Raw genomic sequence first — 26650 nt, forward strand, 5'->3', positions numbered from 1 at the left:
GTCAGTCAGAAGGGACGGCTGAGGCACAAGGGGTGGGGCTTACAGCCCAGGTGGGGGCAGCAGCATAGGGTGCAGGAGCCCAGAGGGAGGGTGCGGGGCCATCGAGCAAAGCCAGCCTGCAGAAGGCCGTTCCTGCCCAGTCCAGGTGCAGAACCTCACTGGGACGTGGGAGAGCAAAGGGACAGGCAAGGTCACAGTTGCGGGTGGTGTGGGGCTCCTCTGCTGGGCCTAGACCTTGAGTTCACACCCCTTTGCCAGGTTGGGAGAGGGCGTAGGCTGGGGACAAAGTGGGTCAAGCAGGTGTGGGATTACCCTTGGATCCCTTCCTCCTCAGCTTGGAGGATGCCAGCAGGGGCCGGCGTTGAGGAGGCCCTCAGGTGGCATCACCAGCATGGCTCTGAGGGTCTCCATTTCCAGAGCTCTGCATCTGTGAGCTCAGATACCCATCCCAGTCAGCGAGGGAGAAGGCAGGCCACTTTTCAGTGGACACACGCCGGTGGCCTCGGGTCCCCCTGCTCCACCTCTCGCAGTGGAAGGCCACTCCCAACGTGCTGAGTCCACTCAGCAGAAAGGAAGCACTTTCCCTGAGCCTGCAGGACTCAGCCCAGAGCCTGGTGCTTGGAGGACTCTGGGACCGTGTGGGCCCAGGGGGCCTGCAGATGTCTCTGGAAGTTGGAATGCCTGTGGGAAGCACCGCCTTGCTGGTTCTGCTGCAGAGGCTGGGCTGGCGTGTGGGCTGGGGCTTGTCCTAACACTGGGACCCTGGCAGTCTCTGGGGTTGCAAGCAGGAAGCAGGTAAGGCTCCTACACTACAGCCTGTATGATGTCATATAAGGTAAAGCATTCATTTATTCATTTGTTCTGCAAGTATTTATTTACTTCCTACATACTGGACGCTGTGCTGGCTATTCGCCACAGTGGCCTTGACTGGCATCCAGAGGGCCAGCAGCTTTCACAGGAAGGGCACACAGCCTGGGGGCCATGGGGGTGATAAGAATGTAGGCCTGAGATGGTGGGAAATGGCTCCTGCACAGAAAACATGCTTCCCGTAGTCCCAGGTAGCTTAGAAGACCTACTGACGAGCATTGGAACAGAATCCTGCTCCTAAGCCTGGCTGTGCTCTCCCAGTGTGAGGTCTTTGGTTGCCGTCCAGGTCACCATCATCCTCCTTACGACAGGGGCCCTGGGCAGCCAACCTTGGCAATACTCATGCAGATCTAATAAAACCATGCCAGCAGTCACCCTCCACGCCTCTGCCTGGCTACCTCATGCCCGTGCCTGGTTGGAGGCTGCACATCTTTGGCTGGGGTTTGCTCTTGGCCTGGATTCCATTTTCTCCCAGCAAGGTAGGTGGGCGTCAGGGTGTGTAGAGGGGGTGTTTGTCTGGCACTGATGCAGTGGCTTTTTCATACATGGCATGTGGCATTAGCAATTTAAATCTCCACCTCCGGGTGTGATTTTTAGCATTAAAATGAGGAAGGGGTAACTCCAGGTTGGAATTTAAGTCTAACTACATATGCAGGGCTTCAGGTAAGTCCCTAGCCCCCTACTTCAGGGGGCTGATTGACTGAAAGTCAGGTGAGCTAGAGCTTGAGTAAGGGGCTTTGTTCTTCTCCCTTAGACCAGGTCACCACAGGAAGTCAGCCAACCTGCTTCATTCCCCCTGAGAGATTTCATCTTCATCTTAAGGGATTTTGGGTAAATGTCTCTTCTTCTGGAGCTACTTCCTGCTGAAGGCGAGTGTCATTCCTACACCTTTACCTTTATCTGAGAGGAAAGGAACTCTCCTGCAGCTTAAGGGGTCGATGTGCTAGGGCTGAGGGCTTCTGGAACACACTGGAAGCATGTATGGTCAGGAAAGTTGTTGCAATCTAGAACACAAAAGGTTTCCCAGGAAGTTAAACAAGCATGGTCCAAAAATCAAAAGAAGGATAACTGCTGATGGTCCTAAGGAAGGAAGAAACCAGCTTGTAGAGAGAGAGGTGCTGAGGCAGCAGTTGGAACTGACTCCTCTGCTGGGCCCCGTTGTCTGGTTGTAGATTGCTTGGATGTTCACCTCTGCTTGCCCTGTAGTATTTATCTAAGCACAGCAGGAGGTGTTCGTGACTATGCATACACCTCCTTGTTCTGCCGGTAGGTAACCCAGAGCCAATGGTTATCCAACACCACGTTTTGAGAGAATTGAGGGGGGCCAATGGTTATCCAACACCACGTTTTGAGAGAATTGAGGGAGGGCTTCACGCCTTCTAGAGCCTGCCCAGTCTGGTCCACTACATGACCAATCTGTCATGTCAGGTCTCTCCAAGGGGCTGCTAGGCCAATAGTCAGGCCTATTCCTGCTAGCACCATGCCAAGGCCTTGCCTTCCTTAGACAGAGGCCTGATGTTGGGGGGTGCAGTTGTGGTTACTCCATTTATCCCCATCTATCCCAAGGCACATTCATCTGTGAATCATACATTGTCTCTGCAAGAATAGGCCTGAGCCAACAGAGGAAAAGTATAGGGAAAGCAGGCAGTGGACCACAGGAGGTTATTAGGGTGGCCTCAAGGGAAAACAATTCCAAGAGGAGCACAAATTCGAATGTCCCCTGGTGTCACTGAGAATGGTGAGGTTCAGGTTACGAATTGTGCAGTTGGTGGGCAGCAAGCCAGGGTCCTGATGATGGTCTGCATATCCCCTGGCATATATCATTTATATATGGTATATATCATTTATATATGGCATATATCATTCATATATGGTATATATCATTCATATATGGTATATATCATTTATATATGGCACATATCATTCATATATGGTATATATCATTTATATATGGCACATATCATTCATATATGGTATATATCATTTATATATGGCACATATCATTCATATATGGCATATATCATTTATATATGGCATATATCATTCATATATGGTATATATCATTTATATATGGCATATATCATTCATATATGGCATATATCATTCATATATGGTATATATCATTTATATATGGCATATATCATTCATATATGGTATATATCATTTATATATGGCATATATCATTCATATATGGTATATATCATTTATATATGGCATATATCATTTATATATGGTATATATCATTTATATATGGCATATATCATTCATATATGGTATATATCATTTATATATGGTATATATCATTTATATATGGCATATATCATTCATATATGGTATATATCATTTATATATGGCATATATCATTCATATATGCTATATATATCATTTATATATGGCATATATCATTTATATATGGCATATATCATTTATATATGGTATATATCATTTATATATGGCATATATCATTTATATATGGCATATATCATTCATATATGGTATATATCATTTATATATGGTATATATCATTCATATATGGTATATATCATTTATATATGGTATATATCATTTATATATGGTATATATCATTCATATAAGGACGTTACTTAACCACTGCTGTCTTCCAGACGCAGCTTCTTGGACAAATACTTGAGATCCTCTACAGGTTTACAGGAGTAGACTGTTTTCTCCAAGCAGGCCTGTTGTCCATCAGGAGAAGCAAAAGTTTTTATTCTAGAGACAAGTCCTTCCAACTGTACAGCTGTTGCAGTGGCCAGGGAAACCCGGTATGGACCCTTTCATTTCTCAGTGAACTGAGCCTCTGGGCTTCCTTCTCGCCATGTCTTGAGTAGGACATGTGCACTTGGGCTAGCAGGGAAATGATCTGAAACTCCATGACCTGGCTGAGGTCACATCTGATTATCATATCGGGAGATTGCCTGCTGAACTTGTCCCAAGTGAATGATGTATTTTACAGCCTGATTTAAATCTTTGTCTAGAAGAAAATGGCTAGGAAGAGGCTAGTAACAAGAGGAGCGGGTTGGGTAGATTTGTTCTGGCCTGGCTTCCCAGGAAGGAATGAGCAGTCCCTTTCCCAGTGCCCCTCCTTCCTATAGTAGGAACATGGGTTACAGGAGCCAAGGGGCCAAGCCACTCTGTCTGAGCCGTCTGTTTGGCAGCTTCACCAGCTCAGCTATCTCCTCGGCTGGTTAAATAATTGCCTGCTGGGGCCCTTCACGGTGCATGACAGCTATCTGGGCAGGGAGCTGAACTGCCTCAAGAAGGGACAGAATCACTTTTTTATGTTTTGTGGGGGAGCTCCTAGCACTCCACAATCTCCTCTCTTTCCACACAGCTGCATGAGCATGGAGCACTAGGAATCCATACTCAGAGGCAAGATATACATTAAGTCTTTTTCCTTCCCTGAGTTAGAGCCCTGACTAGGGATCTGAGCTCTGCTTCCCGAGTGGAAGTGCTTGGGGCAAGGGCTTTTGCTTCTACAATGTGGTTCAGGCCAACAGCAGCATAGCTTGCCTTCCGGACTCCCTTTTCTACAAAGCTGCTCTCAGATATAAACAATTCTTTGTCTGGATTTTCTAACGGGAGTCCTGCAGGTCCATTTGGCTAGAATAAGTCTGGTCTAAAGTGTCCACACAAGTGTGTTTGTGTCTCTGAAGTGGGTGAGGGAACTGGGGTGGCAGGATTCAAGGTCTAACACACCTTTAAGGTTCAGTCGAGGGTGTCTAGCAGCAGGGCCTGCTATAAAGTTGGGCTTCCCCAGCCAGTGGTGCTCTTTTATTTCTAACACATTCGGGACTTGGTGAGGAGTGTCAACCTGAAGGACTTGGCCTCATGTGAGTTGGGAGGCCTCTCTGACCAGGAGGCTGGTGGCCACCACTGCCCTAAGTCGGCTGGGCCTCCCCTGGGCTACTGGGTCTCATTGCTTTGAAAAGTAACTACTGGCCATTGGATGGACTCCAGATTCTGAATTAGGACATCCAGGGCTGGCCTGAACCTCTCATATACAGATAGGAAGAAAGGCTTCTACAAATCTGGGAGTCCTAGGGCAGAGGCCTTCCTAACTCAGATTTTAGGGTTTCATATACTTGCTGACAGGCTTCTACCCAGTGGGATGGTTGTTTTTCTCCACACTTGAGTGGGTTTAAGCATGAGGCCAAAGTTTAGGATCTAAACCCGGCAGAAACCAGTTATCCGCAGAAATCCATGCAGCTGTCTTCTACTACCAGGGACTGGTGGTGAAACGATGGCCTGCTTTCAGTCTGGGGCAAGCATCCTAGTTTCTGGGATAAGTATGAACCCTCAGTGTTAAACCTGTGTCTGGGAGATCCGGGCCTTTAAGGGGAGCCAAAAAGGTCAGTACATGGATTCCCTTCTCTAGAGGTGCTGAGACTTATATTGTATTACCCTGAAACCCCTGGGGTAGCACTGTCCAGGTATATTGGGAAGTGTACTGGGTCTCTGGATACTTCCATTCAAAGGCAAACATGTAGGAGAATTTGGGATTCAATGGAATACAACAGAAAGTGTCCTCTAGATCCAGCACCACGTAAAACTGAGTGTGCCCAGGGATCTGAGAGAGGAGTGTGGATAGATTGGGAACTATAGGATGACTGGGAACAACTGAGTCATTCACTGCCCTAAGGTCTTGAATAAACAAGTACTCCCCTTTTGATCTCTCCACAGGCAGCACTGGGGTATTACAAGGTAACTGGCAGGGCTGAATAGGCCTGTGCTGTAGGAATTTTCCCAGAAGGAGCTGTATTTCCCTGCAGGTCTTCTGTCCTCAAAGGGTATTGAGGCTTGCATGGGTAGGGTATGCTTGGCTTAAGTTTTATCTTAATAGGCTCTGCAGTGATGGCTTGTCTCAGAGTACTGGCATCCCATATAAACTTTGCCACTTGAGATAACATCTCTTCCAGGACAGGAGGCAACTTCTGACCTCTGGGAGCCAAAAGGGCCAGTAAATGGATTCTCTTCTCAGAGATACTGAGATTTATATTGCATTCCCCTGGAGGGAAACTGAGGCTCCCAGGTTGGATAATAAATCATGACCTATTAAAGGAAGGGGACACTCAGGGACATATAGGAAAGAATGAGTAGCACCCTTAAATCCAATTTCACAAGTCAAAGGAAAGACAAATCATTTTACCTTCTCCTGGCCATCTACTCCCATCACCATACAGTTGGCATTGCAGAGGTCCCACAGGTTAGGTCAGGACAGAGTAGATGGTCCCAGTATCCAATAGTTATTTAAGTTTCCTGCCTGCCACATTGAGAGTGACCTGAGGCTTTGCAGTGGTGATGCCGACAGAACGCTTCAAGACTGCAACTGGGAAAGCACTTGGGCTACATCCAGCAGAGGGGGTGGCCTTTTCATGCAAGAGTCTAGCATCAAGAGGAGTGGGTTGGGGAGATTCTGTCATGACTTCACAGGATGGAATGAACAGTCCCTTTTCCAGTGCCCCTCCTTCTTATAATAAGCACATTGATTGTGCCTCAATCCTATTGCTGCTTGTTGAGGTCTGGTCATCCCTTGTCTGGAGTGTTTCTGTTGCCTAGGGTCACCTTGAGGCAGACCTGTAATTATAGCAGCCAAAACTTTTGCCTTCTTTTTCATTCTCTCATCCTTTTTTTCCTTGTCTGCCTGGTCCTTACTGTTAAAAACCTTAAAGACCTCTGCTATCCATGTCACCTGAGGTGTCTTGGGGTAGGATTCCAGTTTCTGCTTTCTCCAAATGTCTGGTGCAGCTTGGGTTATGAAATGTATGGTAGTTGTGTATTCATTTTTATAAGAAACCTTCAAACTGTTTTCCGTAGTGGCTGTACCATTTTAAATTTTCACCAGCTGTGTATGAGTGATCCAGTTACTCTGCATCCTTTTCAGGATTTGGTGTGGTCACTATTTATTATTCTAGCCATTCTCATAGGTATGTAGCAATATCTCATTGTGGCTTAAATTTGCATTTTATGAAGGACAAGGATGTTGAATTTTTTTTTTTTTTTTTTTGAGGCGGAGTCTTGCTCTGTCGCCCAGGCTGGAGTGCAGTGGCCGGATCTCGGCTCACTGCAAGCTCCGCCTCCCAGATTTATGCCATTCTCCTGCCTCAGCCTCCTGAGTAGCTGGCACTACAGGCGCCCGCCACCTCGCCCGGCTAGTTTTTTGTATTTTTTAGTAGAGACGGGGTTTCACTGTGTTAGCCAGGATGGTCTCGATCTCCTGACCTCGTGATCCGCCCGTCTCGGCCTCCCAAAGTGCTGGGATTACAGGCTTGAGCCACCGCGCCCGGCCGGATGTTGAATATTTTTTAACGTGCTTATTTGCCACCCATATCTGCTTGCTGATGAAATGTCCATTTATATGGCTGGCCCATATTTTCATTGATTTTTTTTTTTTTTACTGTGGAGTTTTAAGAGTTCTTTATATGTTTTAGATAAACCTTCTTTGTCAGATTATGGCTTGTAAATAGTTTCTTCTAGTCTGTAGCTGTTCTTTTCATCCTAATAACAGAGTCAATAGCGAAGTAAAACTTTTAACTTTGGTGAAGTCCAGTTTATCAATTGCTCTGTTTATGGATTTGGTTTTCAGTGTAACTTTAAGAACTTTTTTCCTAGCCTTAGATGTTATCTTTTTATGTTTTTAAATTTTGAGATGTCACCTTTTTAATTCCTGCTGTTGATAATTTGTGTCTTCTTAGTCATGATCAGTCTTTCTAGGGATTTATAATTTATAAGTTTTACTATCCATTTCACTGTACACTGTTGCTTTAGGAAACTTTCTTTCACTGTCAGCTCACTCTTGAATTCTTTCCTGGGTGAAGACAAGAACCCTTCCAAGCTAAGTCCCAATGTGGGGGTTCACTGGCATCGGTTGCCAACTATTTGGAGTGACCCTTCAGGATGACATGATGACTGCCTGTTGCATGGAGTGAAGGCAAGGGGCCCACTGGCTGGCCCTGCGCCACACCCTGCTCACCACTGAATGGAACAGCCCCAGAATCACTGGTCATGCCCCAATTATGGGAATCCAAGGCCAGGTTTATGATGACCAAGTCAGGTCCATTGTTCCAGATGGTGGCAGATGTGCACGGCTGGAGGTTCCCGGTCATGGCAGCTCTTCAGGAGGCAGCCATCAGTCACCACTGGCAGTCAGACAGCCAACAACTATGCACATGGACCAGACGGTGGGAGAAAGCTTCCCACCTCTAGATAAAGCTGAAGCTATGGGAGAAATAAGGAGGCAGGAGAGGACAACTCACCTAACTGGATGAGGATGTTGACACAGCTCCTGAAGAAGATGGAAGAGGGAGATGTGCCAGGGGCACCAAAGCTGCCACAGCACCCACCTCTGCAGGGTAGGGGGCCTCTATAGCCCCAACACAGGCCTCAAAGGGTCAGATCTTTACTATATGTGCCAGCCTGGAGGAACTAAACTGCAAGTATTGATCGTAATTTCAACTGGGGAATACTGGAAGTGGGCCAAGGGTGGGGTGGTGGATGAGTCTCTTGGTTAAAGGTATTGAATCTGAAGGAAATTTCTGGAGGACCAGTATCTTTTCCCTCACTCCTGGTGCAGGACTCTCAGGGCTTTTGCCATGATGTGGGTGAGTGACACGGGATGACAGTAGAATGCAGAACTTTTTAGGATTGCCAGGTATGGACATTCAGCATATAATGATCCTGCTGGCCAGGCCTGAGTGGATCTGAGAAGGGAGGGAGATCAATCCACAGAGTTAAAAGTCACATTTGAAAGGCCTTTGGACAGATATGAACTCGCCAAGGCCTGCATGAACTGAAATTCCGAAAAGGGCGAAAAGTGTGGCAGATTCCAGGAGACAAAGTGCCCCTAGAAGGAGCCTGCCGCAGTCACACCACTGGTCTCCATCATAAGCCAGTGGCCCGGGAGGAACAGGTGTGTGGGATGGGTTCAAGGGGAAAGTCAAAGCCTAGTATGGGAAAACCGTCTGAGCTGAGGATTTGGTGTGACCGGTGTGAGGGACCAAACATATTGGGTCACCCTTGTCACACCCAACTAAATTAGAGTGCCGGGTGGGGAGACCATTAAGTACTCAGGGTAGAAAACGCTGCTCCAAGAATGTACTTCTCTGAGGCCTGGCTACTGAGACCACCTGCTGCAACTCTGAGCCTCGGTTTACCCACTGCTGTCATTCATTCACTCATCAACCAGAGATTGCCAGCTCCCCAATCCTACTAGTGCCAATGAAACTCAGACAGCAATATGTACTGTTTCTCTTCTTCTTTATAAAAAAGAGACATAGTTTCTCTCTCTCTCTCTCTCTCTTTTTTTTTTTTTTTGATGGAGTCCTGCTCTGTTGTGCAGGTTGGAGTGCAACGGCGTGATCTCCGCTCACTACAACCCCCACCTCCCGGGTTCAAGCAGTTCTCCTGCCTCAGCCTCCTGAGTAGCTGGGACACAGGCATGCACCACCACGCCCAGCTAATTTTTGTATTTTTAGTAGAGACGGGGGCTTCACTATGTTGACCATTCTGGTCTTGAACGCCCGACCTCGAGTGATCTGCCCGCCTCAGCCTCACAAAGTGCTGAGATTACAGGCGTGAGCCACCGCGAATTTACAAAAGCCTTTTCTTTGTTCTTCGGACATACTGAAGGCCAGCCAGTCTGCCCCCATGCCCCTAATTGCAGTTATTTTCTCCCAAATAAAACATTTCAATTTCAGAAATTCATCTATTTTGTGTGACTTCGACAAGAGACAAGTCACACCGTGTAGGAGATGCTCGGGTGAAGCCAGCGGTCACTGGCCACACACAGCTTGAAGGCAAAATGGCAGGAGCTCAAGCGACAGCCAGGCAGGTGCCCCCTTGAAACCTCTGGACAGGTGGGCGCTGGTGGGGCTGAAGGGCAAGGGCACCGCTCAGCTGGCTTCGGTCAGGGTTAGGGACAGGACCAGCTCCAGAGGCGACGGGGTCCCACCCTGAGCCCCCAGCGGAGGGGCTCCCGGGGTCCCCAGGGGTTATGGTGGTGGCAGGACCACCTAGCGGGAGGGTCCAGCAATGCGGTGGGTGGACTGGGACCTTGAGGGCGGCGTGGGCCTGGGTGGTGCCTACAGGCTGCCAAGGGTGGCTGCTGTCCCGCTTCTCCAGCAGCCAGGGGCGTGGCTTCTAGAACATTCCCCGTGGCTTTCCTGAAGGGAGTGTGGATGGAGCCCGGGCGTGCAGATTTCTGTGTGAAATGTTTTCACCGGAGCCCCCCGGGGACCCTGCCAGGCTTCGAACACGGGAGGATGGGCTGGAGGCCTGGAGCCTGGGGACGGGGCTTCGAGGGTCCGGCGGGAGGGCGGAGCTGTGCGGCCGCGGAGGGCCCGGAAAGTTCCAGAAAGGGGGTGGGGCGGCCGGCGGCGGAGGCGCGGCTGGCTGGAGGCGGCGGTCACGCACAGGGCAGGCCCCGAGGGACACAGGTCAGTTTCTGAGGCGGGTCCGGACCCAGTGAGACTGGAGTCTGCCCGGGGGCCCAGCGGAGGCAGCCCGGCCGGGAGCCTCCTCCGCAGCTGCTGGGGCCGCGCGGACGCCGCCTGGGGGTGCCCCGCGCTTCCTGGATGGGGCGCCCCACCCCCTGGGAACTCCACCCCCTCAGAGTCCCGGGGGACCCCAGAACCCAGCTTCTCTCAGGGGTACCGGGGGACCCCCAACTCCACTCCCTCAGGGTCCCGGGGAGACCCCCAAACCCAGCTACTCTCAGGGGTACCAGGGGGACTCCCTGCTCCACTCCTGTCACGTTCCCAGGGAGACCCCCCGAAATCAGCTACTCTCAGGGGTACCGGGGGACCCCCAACTCCACTCCCGTCAGGGTCCCAGGGGCACCCCCCGAACCCAGCTACTCTCAGGGGTACCGGGGGACCCCCAACTCCACTCCCTCAGAGTCCCAGGGAGACCCCCAAACCCAGCTTCTCTCAGGGGTACCGGGGGACCCCCAACTCCACTCCCGTCAGGGTCCCAGGGGGACCCCCTGAACCCAGCTACTCTCAGGGGTACCGGGGGACCCCCAACTCCACTCCCTCAGAGTCCCAGGGAGACCCCCAAACCCAGCTTCTCTCAGGGGTACCGGGGGACCCCCAACTCCACTCCCGTCAGGGTCCCAGGGGGACCCCCTGAACCCAGCTACTCTCAGGGGTACCAGGGGGACCCCCAACTCCACCCCCTCAGAGTCCTGGGGAGACCCCCAAACCCAGCTACTCTCAGGGGTACCGGGGGACCCCCAACTCCACTCCCGTCAGGGTCCCGGGGGACCCCTCGAACTCCACTCCCATCAGGGTCCCAGGGAGGCCCCCCAACTATGCTCAAGGGTCCCAGGGTGATGCCAGCACCCCAACTCCACTTCCCTCGGGGTCCCCGGATCCCCCTCCCCTTGGAGCTCAGCTTCCCTCGAGAGTCTGGGGGTGGGGGCCCCATTCAGTTCGTGAGCCCTCTCCCTCGGAGTGTCCCGGGGGCCGCCCCACCCCCACACTGACTGTGATTCCCCAAGGCGGGGGTCACGGGACCGCAGCCCTTTCCACGTTCTGCTCCTCGTTCTTTTCTGGCTCCTTGCTTTCGAAGGAGAGAAGGAGGCCTTCGCTTCCAGTCTTTCTTCCTTTTCTGATGGAGCCCTGCTTTTCCTTCCGTGTCCCTTCGGGCTGCTTCTGCCAGGTTTTTATTTTTCATTCTTTATTATTACTTGGCCCAAAATATTCTTGACTTCTATTGAGAAGGATTTGGGGGTCCATTTCTTATTTGGAAGTGTGTTCTTAATTTCCAGACAGATGAGGATTTTCCAGTTAATCCTTCTAGGGGTGGTTTATTGCTTAATGCCACCATAGTCAGAAAATGGACTCTGAGTGTCCGAAACTGCATTCGGCTCTGAAGTATCGGTCCTTGTTACCTCTTGCAATGTTTTTTGCCTGGAAGCCTGCGCTCGCCAACGCTGACATAACTGTTTCTGCCTTTCAGTTCTACAGCCTCCTTTGCTTTGGGATATTGTCATATATTTTATTTCTATATATGTTATAAAGTCGATATTTCTTGTAGTGGGTGTGCTGGTAGTAAAATATTCCAACTCTTTTTGTCTGAAGCCATCTTAAGCTTACCTTGTATTTGCCCCATGCATCTCTTTGATGGTTCCTGAGTTGTCACCTTTGTAATAAACTGGTAATAGTAAATAAACTGTTTTCTTCTGCTCTGTGAACAGTTCTAGCAAATTATCTAGGAGGAGGAGGTCTTGGAAACCCTTGATTTATAACTGAGCAGTCAGAAGTACAGGTGGCCCAGACTTGTGATTGGCATCTGAAGTGGGGGCAATAGAGTGGGACTGAGCCCTTCACCTGTGGGGTCTGCCCTACCCAAGGCAGTGTCAGAATTGAATTGAAATGTTGGACAGTCACTTAGTGTCCAGAGAGTTGGAGAACTGGTTTGTGTGTAAAAACTCACATATTTAGGGTCAGAAGTATGGTGGTATAGAAATAATTCACACTATAGTCCCTTATTTCTGCCTCTTACACATCCAGTTATTTTTAAATATTTTTCATCTTTAAAAAATCAGTTTAGTAATCAATTTTGTAATCTTTTTCTCTTTCATGCTCTCATTAGAATTTTTAAAGCACTTGTATGCTAATGTCAACATTTGAGTGAAGTGTGGGTTTATTTCTATTGTTGTTTTATTGATTAGCAATAATTTATTCCTGATTCTTACATATCCTCTGATGTTTTTATTGAATGTCTTGCACTGTGTACAAAATAGCTGGAAAGATTGGAGATGGTTGCATGTTACTACTGGGGATGTGCACCCTCTCCTCTCTCCAGGAGCCTGTGGGAAGGCCCCGCCTACTGGCTTGCTCAAAGGTGGAGGCCAGTTGGGATCTTGCAGCTTCAACCTGACCCTGGCCACCTCTGGAGCCGGCCCTGTCTCTAACCCTAACTGAAGCCATCTTGAGCGGTGTCCTTCCCCTTCTCCCACAGAGTGTGGCAACCCGGGAGGTGGAGGTTGTAGAGAGCCAAGATCACGCCATTGCACTCCAACCTGCATGACAGAGCGAGACTCCAAAAAAAAAAAAAAAAAAAAAAGAGAGAGAGAGAGAGAGAGAAACTGTGCCTCTTTTTTATAAAGAAGAGAAATAATACATATTGCTGTCTGCTGTCTGAATTTCATTGGCACTAGTAGGATTTTGGGGAGCTGGCAAGCTCTGGTTGATGAGTGAATGAATGACAGCAGTGGGTGAACCAAGGCTTAGAGTTGCAGCAGGTGGTCTCAGTAGCCATCAGATAAAACTGATTTCAGGTTACCGCAGGCAGTTTCAGCAGCCAGGCCTCAGAGAAGTACATTCTTGGAGCAATGTTTTCTACCTTGAGTGCTGAATGGCCTCCCCACCCAGCACTCTAATTTAGCTGGGTGTGACAAGGATGACCCAATTAGTATGGTCAGCTTTCACACCGAATCCTCAGCTCAGACAGGTGTCCCTTTCTAGGCTTTGACTTTCCCCTTGAACCCCATCCCACACACCTGTTCCTCCTGGCCCACTGGCTTATGATGGAGACCAGTGGTGTGACTGTGGCAGGCTCCTTCTAGGGGCACTTTGTCTCCTGGGATCTGCCACACTAGGGGGGATTCTACTTGGCCTTTTCTGACTCCCCAGGGTCCCTCCCACCATGGCACTTGGAGGCCCTTCCATGGGAAAACTGGCTTGATCTTTAGGGTACCTGGAGATTCTGGGCCACTTTGGTCCCCTGTAAGCCAAGACTGTGAGCCAAGCACTCTGGTTTGCATTCCCTACTGGAGTCCCTGCCTGTAGCCAGCCTGGCTTTCAGCTGGTGCCCAAACTGACAAATGTATCTGGAATGACAAAGGGTACCCTGGGAAGGGCTTGCCCTCTTTGGAATTTCGGTTTACGTTAGCCTTAGTGCTTCCATATCTGTCCAAGGGCCTCTCAAATGTGACTTTTAACTCTGTGGATTGATTTGCCCAGTTGTCACATTCTGAGTAGCCACAACCTACTGCATCCCATGTAGAAGTGGAAGTAACATGATTTTTTCCTGACTTTTTAAGCCTGTGTGTTTACATTGGCATCCAATCATTCCTATATGGGAATTCCTTGGGAGTCTAACTTGGGTTTTGTTTCTTCTGCTGTTGCTCCTGGGGGCTTAATCACTTCTGTGCCTCTGGTTGTCTGTGGCACATTTGTATTTGTCATTAGTCAACCGGAGGCTGGGGGTCTGAGTGGAGGGTATGTCCCCCTCCAGTGATGGTTTCTGTTGGCTTCCCAGGATGAGGATGACTCATGGCCACTTGCAAGTGGTTTTTCTGTCTGGGGTTTGCAATCACACAGTCATATATGTTCTAACTCCAGCCTGACTGTTGAGAAAGTCTCTGGGTAAGGAATTCCCAGGAAACACACTGTTTTCATGCATCCTCTGGAAGATGAGGCCCAAAGTTGCCAGGGTCTCTGTTTGCTGATGATGACGATCCACATTTTCTAGCCCACTCTGCTTCTCTGACACTTTTGGTCTTGAGGATCCATGCTCTGTGAAGTAATCCAAGCTCTCATTTCCCACTCACCTTGGTCCTGGCTCTGTCTCCAGAACCTGTTCAACTACAAAATCCTAAAGCTCTGGGCTCTGGGTGTCAACCTGTGCCCCAGGAAATCATACTGTTACTGTGGACTTTCCAGCTCGGTTTCTTCTAGTGTTGCATTGTAGCTCTTGGGTATTTTCCCATCTGCCCCAAGATCCAGCTGGAAATCAGTGAACACATCTAATGTGAGTTTTCCTGCATGTGCTCTGGGCATTGACAGTGGAAGGGTGTTCAGAATGTCTGCTGTGCCCTCATGGAGGAAGACAGCCTCAGTGTACATGCTCTGCGTCAGTAGGTGCCCTTGAGCCCAGCTTTGGGAGCAAGTGTTGAATGAGTAAAGGAGGCATCCAGGGAGAGCCGGCAGGACAGAGTAGAGACAGGGCTGCTGGGTCTCAGGGGAATGGGCATGGGGTGGGTGGGAGATCCACCTAGGGAGGCTGACTGGCCAGGCGAGTCAGGAGCCCCTTCCAAGGGTGGACACTGACAGGCCCTCAGTCTTGGTCTCCTGCATCCCAGAGGTACCAACCCATCTTTCTTCCCAAACTTAATGACCTAGGGCTGGGGGCATTTTGAATCTCAGCCTTCCCCACTGGAGCTGGACTTAGTACACAGGGTGGGGCAAAGTGGGTACTGGATCCTGATCATCCCTATCCCTGGGTGTGGCTTCTTGCTGCACAGTCAGCTTCTGGTTCTGTGGCCCCAGCTGCTCCTGCGGTGGGGGGAGCTACACATTAGGCTCTGACCCCCTCCAGGTGGGGCCTCAGAATGAGGGGAGTCAGCAGCCGTCAGCAACTGTGCCCAGGGAGTTGCCCCACTGAGCACTGAGGACTGACCTGCTCCGAATCAGGGAGATGGAGCTTCCCCCTTGAGTCAGGCTGCTGAAGGCAGGTAGGGGATGGAGACAGTGCATTTGCAGGAATAAGGGTGCAGTTGTGTCCCTGCGAGAAAATGTCTCAGTTGTGGCAACTGATTGGTGACCTGGGGGATGTTTCTGAGCCCACAGTGCTGGCATCAGGACTCAAGTGTGAGGTGCCCCAGATCCTCCCCTTGCCAGTAATTAACTGATGGCTCGGTGATGCCCAGGGTGGAAGAAGACTAGATTTTGGGAGGGGAGTTCTCTCGTAATGCCACTGAGGATGCCTTCAAGTTGGGCTTCTGGCATGTTTTGTCCTCGCTCCCCACCTGTAGTCACCTCAGCTCTCATGTTGCTGAGTTGCATGTGAGAGCAGAAAGCGCGTCAATGGGCAGTATTTGAGAACATTTCACAAGTCGCTTTTGAGGTTCAGAATCAACCAGTAGATACAGAGAAATATTTTGAAGCATGGGGACCCTTAGGTGAGCTGCCACATGAAGCAGCCCCAGGACCTCCCTGGCTCGAGGAGTGACAGCAAGTTTGTCTGAGGTGAGGGCACAGGCCTGGCAAAGACTTGTGTGTGGGTCAGACCTGCCCGACCCCAGTGCCTTACCCAAGGAGCTGCTGGCCCATTGGGGGAGGCATTCAGGTGGGCAGAGTCAGGGAGACTCATGAGACCACTGACGCCAGGGACATAGAGCTGGCCAAGGAGCCATGGCTCACTAATGTGTTGTCTGGGTCTTCTTACCTTCAGGTCCAGGCTCCTGCATGAAGTGATGCTCCACTTTGCCTTACTCCTAGCCGTGGGGCTCCCACTGGTGGCAGCCAATGTTACCGTTGGTGCTCAGTGTAAGTATCATTCCCTCTCACTGTCCCGGAGAGGACGAGAATTCACCTGGGGCTGCTGGGGGTAACTGGAATGATTGGCTGCAACGTGGAGCACGTCTCAGCCAGCTGGGGCCTACGTTTGCTGTGTAATCAGGGCTGGGCACTAGGGCAGTCCAGGAGTAGTCATGAGCAAGGAGAGGGTTAGGATGGAAGAGCAGCTAACCGGGAACCAAAGGGGAACCTTGATGTGGCCCTTCCCCATCAGGGCCAGGCAGGAGGGGTTGTGTCCAGGGAAATCCAGGAGGAATCTGGACCCCTGTGAGTATCCAGTCTTCCTTGGTGAGGTGGGCCAGGTCTGCAGAGCATAGCAATCCTGTATGTGACCACCAGTGGCGCTTCCTGGAGCCTGTGTTGGAGAGCAGGGAAAGCTCTCCTTGTGCCTGGCCTGCCTTCCAGGAGCTAGCCTGGGCGACACTCAGACTGCATAGAGAGCTGAGCTGCGCAGGCTAGGAGAAGTCCTTGGAAGCAGAGGGGAAGGGCTGGCCATTGAGGGAGGGTAGAGTGAGCTGGTAATGGGTGGAAAAGTCGTGGTGGAGCAGAAGCCTGAAGCCTGCTCTCTCCCCTCTCAGGGACCTATAGTTTGAGATGCCATGACTGTGCGGTCATAAATGACTTCAACTGTCCCGAAATTAGAACATGTCCGTATCATGTTAGGCGCTGTATGACAATCTCCATCCGTAAGTACCTTTTTGTCATTCTGACACATTGTAGATTAGTCTCCTACCTGGATAGTCTCTGGGGCAGGGCCAGTCTGCTTTCTTCTCTGAACCCAGCTGTTTCCCCTTCCCTCATGTCTTCCCATCTTGAGTGCGTCTCCATAGGCCTTGGTCTCAGCCTCATGATAGGCCAGCATGCATCGTCTTGTAGAGCTAGGTACTCTGCAAAGTGGTACAATCTGTCCACACATCTGCAGTGTCTCCAGAGGGTAAGAGCATTGCCGGACCTCAGAGCCTCTACTGTCCCTGGTTGTGTGTGTTGACACCCCATGCTGCCTGGGCGAGTCCTCACTGGCCTTTCAATTTCTGGTAGTCTAGAGAGTGCTTCCAGCTCGGCAGGTCAAAGCAGTGGATGGACCATGGACTGCCCTCAGAGAAATGCCTACCACACACAGATGGGAAGGCCAAGCATGAGGTCAGGGCAGAGCCTGCACTTCCAGGATACTCTTGCTTCTTCCTCAGAGCCCTCTGGCGCTCTGAAGAAGGTGCCCCGTCTCCCCAGGGCACTAACCTGCAGAAGATGAAGATGTATGGCCAGAGGCCCAGTGACCAATGGAGCAAGCAGGGAGGGTGCAGCCAGTGTACATCATGGTGTACAGGTGGAGGCCTTGCCTGGAGCCCTGCTCAGGGCCTTTCTTCTAGCCGTTTTGTCCCCAGTTTCTGTGGTTGTGCTTGCAACTTCACATGTCATTCTGTGTTCTAAGCTTTGCACAAAAACAATCCCCTGATTACCACCTCGATGTGGTTTGGCTGCGTTCCCACCCATATCTCATCTCGAATTGTAACTCCCATAATCCCCACGTGTCATGGTAAGGACCTAGTGGGAGGCAGTTGAATCATGCGAGTGGTTACCCTCATGTTGTTCTCATGATAGTAAGTGAGTTCTCACAAGATCTGATGGTTTTATAAAGGCCTTTTCCCCGGCACTTCTTCCTGCCATCATATGAAGGATGTGTTTGCTACCCCTTCTGCCATGATTGTAAGTTTCCTGAGGCCTCCCCAGCCATGCAGAACTGTGAGTCAATTAAACCTCTTTCCTTTATAAATTGCCCAGTCTCAGCCAGTTCTTTATAGCAGTGTGAGAAGAGATTCATGCACATCTCTTCTTCAGACCAACTGCTGATTTGGGACATGGGCAGGAGGCTGAGAATCTGGGCTTTGTCTCCAGAGTGGCCACTGCTGGGGACCTTGATGGCATGATTACTGCCTCTAAATGAGTCTGAAAACTATCTTTCCCATGAATCGCTCATGGGGTAATAGTTGGCAAAAAGAGGAACTTGAGTGAGATTTGCAAGGTGTGGGTGAAGCAGAGATCACTCTTCTGGAAGGTCACGATGGTTTTGTGCGGTAATGGACACTGGCGGACTCCGATCTGTCCTCCTTCATGTCCACCCCATCTTCTCTACTTCTGAGCCTTTGACTGAAAGCAATTCCTAAGACGACAGCAGGTATTTGGCCACTGGCCTGCCTAGATGATGGGTACTCCAATGGAGCAGTTTAAACATCTCTGCAAGAGCCTTACTTGAGAGGATAAAGGTACATGGCCTTTGATATTGCCATGCAAAGTTGGGCTGTTCCAGCCTGCCCCAGTGTAAGTGACCTAGCTCTGGACCGTTCCTCTGATCTTCAGCCTCACCTGACTGACTTCCTTTCTTGGCTTCCCCATGGTCATGGCAGCTGTAACACTTGTATTTAATAACTTAGACCTAGACTGTTTTAAGGGCTCCATTTTCCTGAATGAACCCTGATGGATATTAGGACAAAGAAATTGGGAATGCTGGAATGCTGGGACATTTTTCCTTCAGGAGATTTGCTGATTTCTGGGGCTGTGCAGGATGGTAAGCAAAAGACCTCTACGGAAAGAAACATAGGCAGTGTGCTGAGACAAGGGGCGTGGGTATGAGGCATATAGGAACTCTGCACTATCTCTGCAACTTTTCTGAAAACCTAGAACTATTTTTAAAATAAAAGGTTCATTTACACACACACATACACACACACACACACATTCCATAACCCCACTACCTTGTGGATTCAATAACAGAATTGCAATGTGGTTTACAATTTGAAACCCATCAGTTTAATTCACCATATTAACAAAGAAAAGGGCAGAGATTATTGTAGATGCTGAAATGCTTTGATAAAATCCAACACCCTTTCCAAACCTCTGAGGGAAATGTCTACCATCACCACTTCTATTCCCAATGGAACTGGAGTTCTTAGGTAGTTCAGTTAGCCAAGAGGAAGGATTAAGTCTCATGGAGAGCAGAAAGAAAGAATTTATACTGCTTACTATTCATCAGAGATAACAAACTTCAAATAACAAATACCTTTAGGAAAGATCCTGGATACAAGACAAGTATTCAAAAATCAGTTTACAAAATCACTTGTCTTTTTGTACATCAAGAAACAGATTGAAAATGAAATCCAAGGAATGCTGCTCTTTAAAGTATCACAAAATCAAGTACCACAAATCTAACTGGATTTGTGCAAGATTTCAACACTCAAACTGCAGAAACACCTATTGAAGACTTAAAACACCATTAAAGACTTAAACACATGGAATTGTACACTATACTTATGGACCATGAGACTCAACAAAGTAAGGATATCTTTTCTCCAATTAACCTACAAATCCAAAAGAATTTCAGTCAGAGTCTCAGCAGGGGTGTGTGTGTGTTTTGACAAGTTGGTGCCTAATGCTTTTTGAAAATATGAAGGGCTAGGAAAGCCAAAGCAGTCTTGGGGAAAAAGAAAAAAGCTCGAGGACTTGTGCTTTGAACTATCAAGATTATTCATATAGTTTTCTTATTCAAAACAGTTTGGTGTTGGATCCTGTGGTCAGGATTGAAAAATACAACACTAGAAGAGAAATAATTCAGAAAAAGCCACATACATCTGGTTTCTCGATCTCTGATAAAGTTGACTGTACAGTGCAGTAGGTAAAGACACTTCTCTGCACTAAGTAGTGGTGGATATGTTAGATATTTGTACACAATATTTGCACCATACAAAAGAAGCAGTTTTAGGCGGTTTGTAGATCTCAGTGTAAATTTTAAACCAATAAAGTTTTTAGAGAAAAATGTAAAATGCTGTATTTGTGACTTTTAGGAATTAAGAATTTTAAAAATTGAGCAAAATAGTACTAGTCACATAAGAATGAAATTGATAGGTTGATTTACCTTTAACTTAAAAACCTCGGTTCCTAAGAAGATACCTGTGAAATAGTAAAACCGCAAGCCACAGATGAGGACAAAGCATTTCAAAACATGTATCTACTAAAATACTTGTATTCATAATATAATGAACTTCTTCCTATGAATTAATAAAAAGCTGATCATCCAGTGGAATTTTAAACAAAAGGCTTAAAGGGAATTTACCAGAAAATGGTGTCTGAATGTGTAACATATATAAGAAAAGTTGTTCAGTGTCATTCTTCTTGAAAGAAATGCAGCTTAAAACCACAACACGATAACACCACAGGAAATGACTCAGTATCCTAAAATGATCATACCAAGTGTTGTCAGGGTTCTGAAGTGTGCACAATCCCTCAGACTATAGATAAATTCAACCCAGTGTAGAAAACCCTTCGACCGTTGTCTGCTAAAGCTGCATATCAAACACTGAGACTCAGCGCTTCTAAATAGGTACATAGCTAATTTAATAAAAGCTTATGCAGGCTCACCTCAAGGCAAATACAATATAGCAGTATTCATTGCAGCATTGTTTGGAGTAAACAAAAACCAGAGACAACCTTAATGTCCATCAACAATAAATCGTGGTATGTTCATCAATGTAATGCTATACAATTATGAGAATGAACAATATACAACAGTGTGCAACAATAGGGATAAATTTCATAAACACAGAATAGAGCAAAAGAAGCCATCCACAAAATCAGACATAATGTATAATTTCCTTTCATAAAGTTCAAAACCAAACAGAACTAACCTATAGGTTTAGAAGCCCATACATTTCCTATCTTTGGCCTGGGCTGCTTACAGGAGTGTCTGTGTGGAAGAGCAGAGTGAAGAGTCATGGGGCTGTCGTGCAGCTCTGTGTCTGGTGCTACATGCTAAGTACTGGCTGTGGGCACTTAGGGAAAATCCACTGAGTTGTGGACTTATGGTCAGGCACATTTCTGTAGAATGTTGAACTCCAATAAACTTTTTAAGTGGAAAATAACAGAAAACAAGTGACTGGTTCGTATTCATCAGTTGTTTCTGGTGTTATAGAGGAGACAAGACCCAGATCCATGAATAGATAAATCAATTATGGTAAGTTCCAGAATAAAGTATTTGTGTAAACACTGGATAGACTTCAAGGGGAATGGAAGTAGTGATGAGGACCAAGGTATTTAACCCAGGGATTCTTGAAGGAGGTGTTAGGTGGAGCTTTGATCAGGTAGCATTGGTCAGCTGAGGCCACTGGACAAGCCCTGTAGTGAAGATTATTGATCACATTAGTCGTGATCACATTAGTTGCTATCGATAACCTTCACCAGAGGGGTTGTCCATTGGATAACATGTACCTAGTTGGAATGCTGCATCAAGTCTGTGCTGGGGAGGAGGTTGGCACCAAGGGCTCAGAAGACTGAAACACCAGGCTGAGGGTCCCAGGAAGGAGTTTACCCTAAAAGGGTCTTGCCAACTGCAGAAAATCTGGATAATGCTACATTAATATGGACACCTCTGTTAAAGGTCCGTGCGATCTCTGGACCATAAGTGAAACATGACTTCTGGTCTGCATTTGATTTCTGGAACTGTAGAATTCTTACCACAAAAAATGAACAGGACATTTCATTGTGCGTCGCTACATGACAAGGTACCATGATATTATTTTGGGAGGGCCAGAGGCCTAAAGATGGCAGCTTAGATAGAAAACTGTCTCCAGAAGTAGTTGTTCTTGGAGTGATGAGACCCGTTAGTGTACTTGGATATTCTCTCTCAGTCAAGTATTCTAAACAATATTGTCACAGCTGGGGGTATAGAATGTGTACATGGAGCTAATTATGGTTGAATGTGAGGTGTATGTGCTTCAATATTTACAAGCAGAAAATGTGAAATCAGTTATTTTCATTGCTGCTGTTTTTTTTCAGGCATAAACCCTCGTGAGCTACTTGTTTATAAGAACTGTACATTCAACTGCACGTTTCTATATGCAGCTCACCAGCCTCCTGAAGCCCCAAGAAAAATCTTCAAAACTAATAGCTTCTACTGGGTTCGTTGTTGTAATAGCATGGTTTGCAATGCAGGAGGACCTACTAATCTTGAAAGGGACATGTTACCCGATGAAGTAATTGAAGAGGAGCTTCCAGAAGGAACTGTGAGGCTGGGGGAGTCAAAACTGTTCCTGAGCTTTGCCTCTATCATAGTCAGCAATCTATTGCCATGAGGACCCCTCCTTGGAGGGTCTGACCATCTTCACCCATTCCACAGAGAAATGTTGCTTTCCATTATTCCCTTGTAAGCCAGAGACCCTTATCCACTGCTCTTCTAGGTGGCCCATTTATGGTTTGTTGTAAGAGAAAAATAAAAAAATATATATTGTTTAGTGAAGATGTTCATGAGCATTTGTTTGCCGGCATGTACTTGAGCACTCATAGTGGAGTCTCCATTCATATCTGTTCTTCCTTCCCTCGCTCTGTATTCAGGGATTACTCTGTGGTTTTATTATAGTATCAGTTGCTGTAGCTATTATTGATTTTGGTAGTTTCGTCTCTGCGCTTCATACTAAAGTTATGAGTGGGTTGCACACTGCAATTATAGCATTGCAATATTTTGGTTTGTCTGTGTACTTAATTTTACCCTGGGTTTTATACTTTCAGATATTTTCTTTTTATACATGAGTGTTTTTTTCTTTCCGTTTGAAGAGCTCCCTTTAGCATTTCTTGTAAGACAGATGTGGTGGTGGTGAATTCTCTCAGCTTTTGTTTGTTTGGGAGAGACTTTATTTCTCCTTCATATTTTAAGTACAGTTTTGCTGGATATATTATTCTTGGATGACAGTTGAGGATTTTTTTTCTGTTCAACACTTTCAAAATGTCATACCACTCACTCCTGGTCTGTAGAGTTTCCTTTAAGAATTCTGTTGCCAGATGAACTGGAGCTCCTTTATGTGTCTGCCTATTTTCTCTTGCCACTTTTAGGGTCCTGTCTTTGTCCTTGACCTTTGAGAGTTGGATTACTGTATGTGTCAGGGTAGTCCTCTTTGGGTCAGATCTCTTTGGTGTTCTCTAACTTTCCTGTACCTGAATATTTATCTCTTCCTCAAGTTTTGGAAATTTTTCTGTTACTATTTTTTGATCAGCTTCCTACCCCTGGTGCTTGCTTAACTCTCTCTTGAACACCAGTAATTCTTAGATTTGGTCTTTCGAGGTAATTTTCTGTATCTTATAGGTTATCTTCATTCCTTTTCATTCTTCTCTCTTTTTTCTCCTTTGTATGCTTTCAAATAGCTGTCTTCAGGCTCACTGATTCTTACCTCTGCTTCATTTATTTTGCTGTTGAGAGCCTGTAATGAATTTTTCAGTTCAGCAAATATATCTCTGAGTTCCAAGGTTTCTGTTTGATTTTTTAGATTATTTCAATGTCTTTGTTAATTATTTCTCATAAATTTCTGAATTGCTTTTCTTTGTTATCTTGGAGATCACTGAGTTTCCTTAAAACTACTATTTTGAATTCTTGGTCAGATAATTCACATATTGCTGTCTCTTTAGGGTCAGTTACTGGTTCCTTGCCTTGTTCAGTTGGGGAGGTCATGGCTCCCTGTTTGCTGTTGTTTCTTGTGAATGTATGTTTATGTCCTTGCACAGAAGAATTATGTATTTATTTCAGACTTCTCTGTCTGGCTTCTTTTTGTTTCTTTGTTTTTTTTTGTTTGTGTGTGTGTGTGTGTGTGTGTGTGTGTGTGTGTGTGTGTGTGTTTAAAGATAGGGTCTCACTCTGTCACCCAGGCTGGAATGTAGTGGTGATCATGGCTCACTGCAGCTCCACCTTCCAGGCTCAGGTGATCCTCCTACCTCAGTCTCCTGAGTAGTTCAGTCCAGCTAATTTTTGTATTATTTTGTAGAGATGAGGTTTTGCCGTGTTGCCCAAGCTGCTTTCAAACTCCTAGGCTCAAGCGATCTTCCCACTTTGACCTCCCAAAGTGCTGGGATTACAGGTGTGAGCCACCACACCTAACCTTTTTACTGGATATGTTTTATTAGAAATCTTTGTAATTTATCTGTTTCTTTTCTTTTGCTTTTTTCCTGCTAGGTTGCTGCCTCCTTTTCTGCACTAGGTGGCAACTTAAGCCCAACTTTGCCTTGGTTCTAGGCAACAGTAGAGTGCTGCCAGTCCCAAAGAGAGAGGCCCCAGTGGGATATCCTGGTCATGTGGGAAGGCTGACCAGGGCTGCATGCCTGGGAGCCTGTGGGACTTACCTCCTACAATGTAACACTGTGAACAGTCACTCTGATTTGGTGTCTCCTTTGGCTGAGTTACACAGCAGAGTTTTCAAGGGTGGGATGGGAGTCCCATTTCCCCTTTTGTCTCTGACTTTCCTCAGAGATATTTTTCCCTTCAGGCACTCCTGATGATACCCCTGGGTTGAAGCAGGGGCAGGTCTCCTGCCAGGAAACCCAACATGAGAAGGAAGCTGGCTGTCTGCCTCCATGTCACTTTGTCCAGTGTAGAAATTGGGAGTCAGGGAGAAATGTTCTGCACATTTGGTGCTGAGCAGACTGGGGAGAGGGGCATTGTGGGCATGTAAATCCCGTTTTCTTACATCTGGTCTAGGAGTTTTTTTACTTTTCTGTGGCCCCAGGAACTCTCGCATCCTCATGTTTGAGTTCTGGGATATTGCTGGTGATAATCTCAGTGCTGTGTATTTGGTTTTGGTTTTCTTTGAGATGGGAGGGAAGTCAGCTTGCTTGTACACTGCCGTCATGGAAACCTGGACTTGTGTTCTCTTAGGTATATTCCTAGTAGCGGAATTGTTGGGTTCTATGGTAACTCTCTATGCAATTATTTAAGAGACTGAGACTGTTTTCCAGAGTGGCTGCACCATTTTACAGCCCCACCAGCCATGTATGAGGGTTCTAGCACTTGTTATTCTCTGATGTTTTTGATTTTAGTCTTTCTAGTAGATGTGAAGTGCCGTCTCATCATGGTTTTGATTTGCATTTCCCATATGACTGATGACATTGAGTATCTTTGCCTGTGTTTTTTGGCCATTTGTTTATCTTCCTTGATTGTAAGAGAATTTTATATACTCATGATACAAATCCCTCATCATATAGATGAGTGGCAAATACTGTCTCCCATTCTGTGGGTTGTTCTTTCACTTTTGAGAGTGTCCTTTGAAGCACACGCTTTCAATTTTGGTGAAGTCAAAACTATCTATTTTTTCTTTTGTTGCTAATATTCTTGGTGCCATGACCTTTGCCAAACCCAAGGTCAGTAAGGATTACCTCTATGTTTCCTTATAAGACTGTTATTTTTTGCTCTTATGATTAGATCTTTGATCAATTTCAGATTAATTTTCATATGTGGTCTGAGGTAAGGACCCAACTTCATTCTTTTCCACATAGTTATAAAGTTTCAATACCATTTGTTTGAAAGATTATTCTGACCCCAATGGATGGTCTTGGCACCTTTGTAAAAAAGTCAGGTGACAGGGGTGGTGCATTCCAAGATGGCCGAATAGGAACAGCTCCGGTCTGCAGCTCCCAGGGTGATCCATGCAGAAGACGGGTGATTTCTGCATTTCCAACTGAGGTACTTGGTTCACCTCACTGGGACTGATCGGACAGTGGGTGCAGCCCACGGAGGTGAGCCGAAGCAGGACGGGGCATCACCTCACCTGGGAAGCACAAGAGGTCGGGGGATTTCCCTTTCCTAGCCAAGGGAAGCTGTGACAGACTGTACCTGGAAAATCGGGACACTGCCACCTAAACAATGAGCTTTTCCAACAGTCTTATCAAATGGCAGGAGATTATATCCGGTGCCTGGCTCAGCAAGCCCCATGCCCTCAGAGCCTTGCTCACTGCTAGTCCAAGATCGAACTGTGAGGCAACAAACTTGGCTGGGGGAGGGGCGTCTGCCATTGCTGAGGCTTGAGTAGGTAAACAAAGTGGCCAGGAAGCTTGAACTGGGTGGAGCCCACTGTAGCTCAATGAGGCCCACCTGCTTCTGTAGATTCCACCTCTGGGGGCAAGGCATAGCGAACAAAAGACAGCAGAAACTTCTGCAGACTTAAAAGTCCCTGTCTGACAGCTCTGAAGAGAGCAGTGGTTCTCCCAGCATGGTGCTTAAGCTCTGAGAACAGACAGATTGCCTCCTCAAGTGGGTCCCTGACCCCCGTGTAGCCTAACTTGGAGACACCTCCCAGTAGGGGCCAACTGACACCTCATACAGCTGGGTGCCCCTCTGAGATGAAGCTTCCAGAGGAAGGATCAGGCAGCAATATTTGCTGTTCCACAGCCACTACTGGTGATACCCAGGCAAACAGGGTCTGGAGTGGACCTTCAGCAAACTCTGACAGACCTGCAGCTGAGGGACCTGACTGTTAGAAGGGAAACTAACAAACAGAAAGGAATAGCATCAGCATCAACAAAAAAGGACATCCACACCAAAACCCCATCTGTAGGTCACCATCATCAAAGACCAAAGGTAGATAAAACCACAAAGATGGGGAGAAACCAGAGCAGAAAACCTGAAAATTCTAAAAACCAGAGCTCCCCTTCTCCTC

General features: G+C 47.5%; 1 protein-coding gene across 2 annotated transcripts; it reads left to right on the forward strand.

Moving 5' to 3' along the window:
- Nucleotides 1–598: 598 nt before the first annotated feature.
- GML (glycosylphosphatidylinositol anchored molecule like) lies at nt 599–22468 on the forward strand. 2 transcript variants are annotated; one of them, XM_077944323.1, is made up of 4 exons: nt 599–795; nt 16066–16160; nt 16769–16876; nt 22014–22468. In XM_077944323.1, the coding sequence occupies exons 2-4, from the start codon at nt 16088–16090 to the stop codon at nt 22307–22309; spliced, it is 477 nt and encodes a 158-aa protein (XP_077800449.1). In that variant the 5' UTR covers nt 599–795; nt 16066–16087; the 3' UTR covers nt 22310–22468. The 2 variants fall into 2 exon arrangements, with proteins under 2 accessions (XP_077800449.1, XP_015001598.1); XM_015146112.3 differs by lacking the exon at nt 599–795 and adding an exon at nt 10206–10319.
- Nucleotides 22469–26650: the final 4182 nt, after the last annotated feature.

The sequence above is a fragment of the Macaca mulatta genome, chromosome 8 (assembly GCF_049350105.2).
Source record: "Macaca mulatta isolate MMU2019108-1 chromosome 8, T2T-MMU8v2.0, whole genome shotgun sequence".
Taxonomy (NCBI): Eukaryota; Metazoa; Chordata; class Mammalia; order Primates; family Cercopithecidae; genus Macaca; species Macaca mulatta.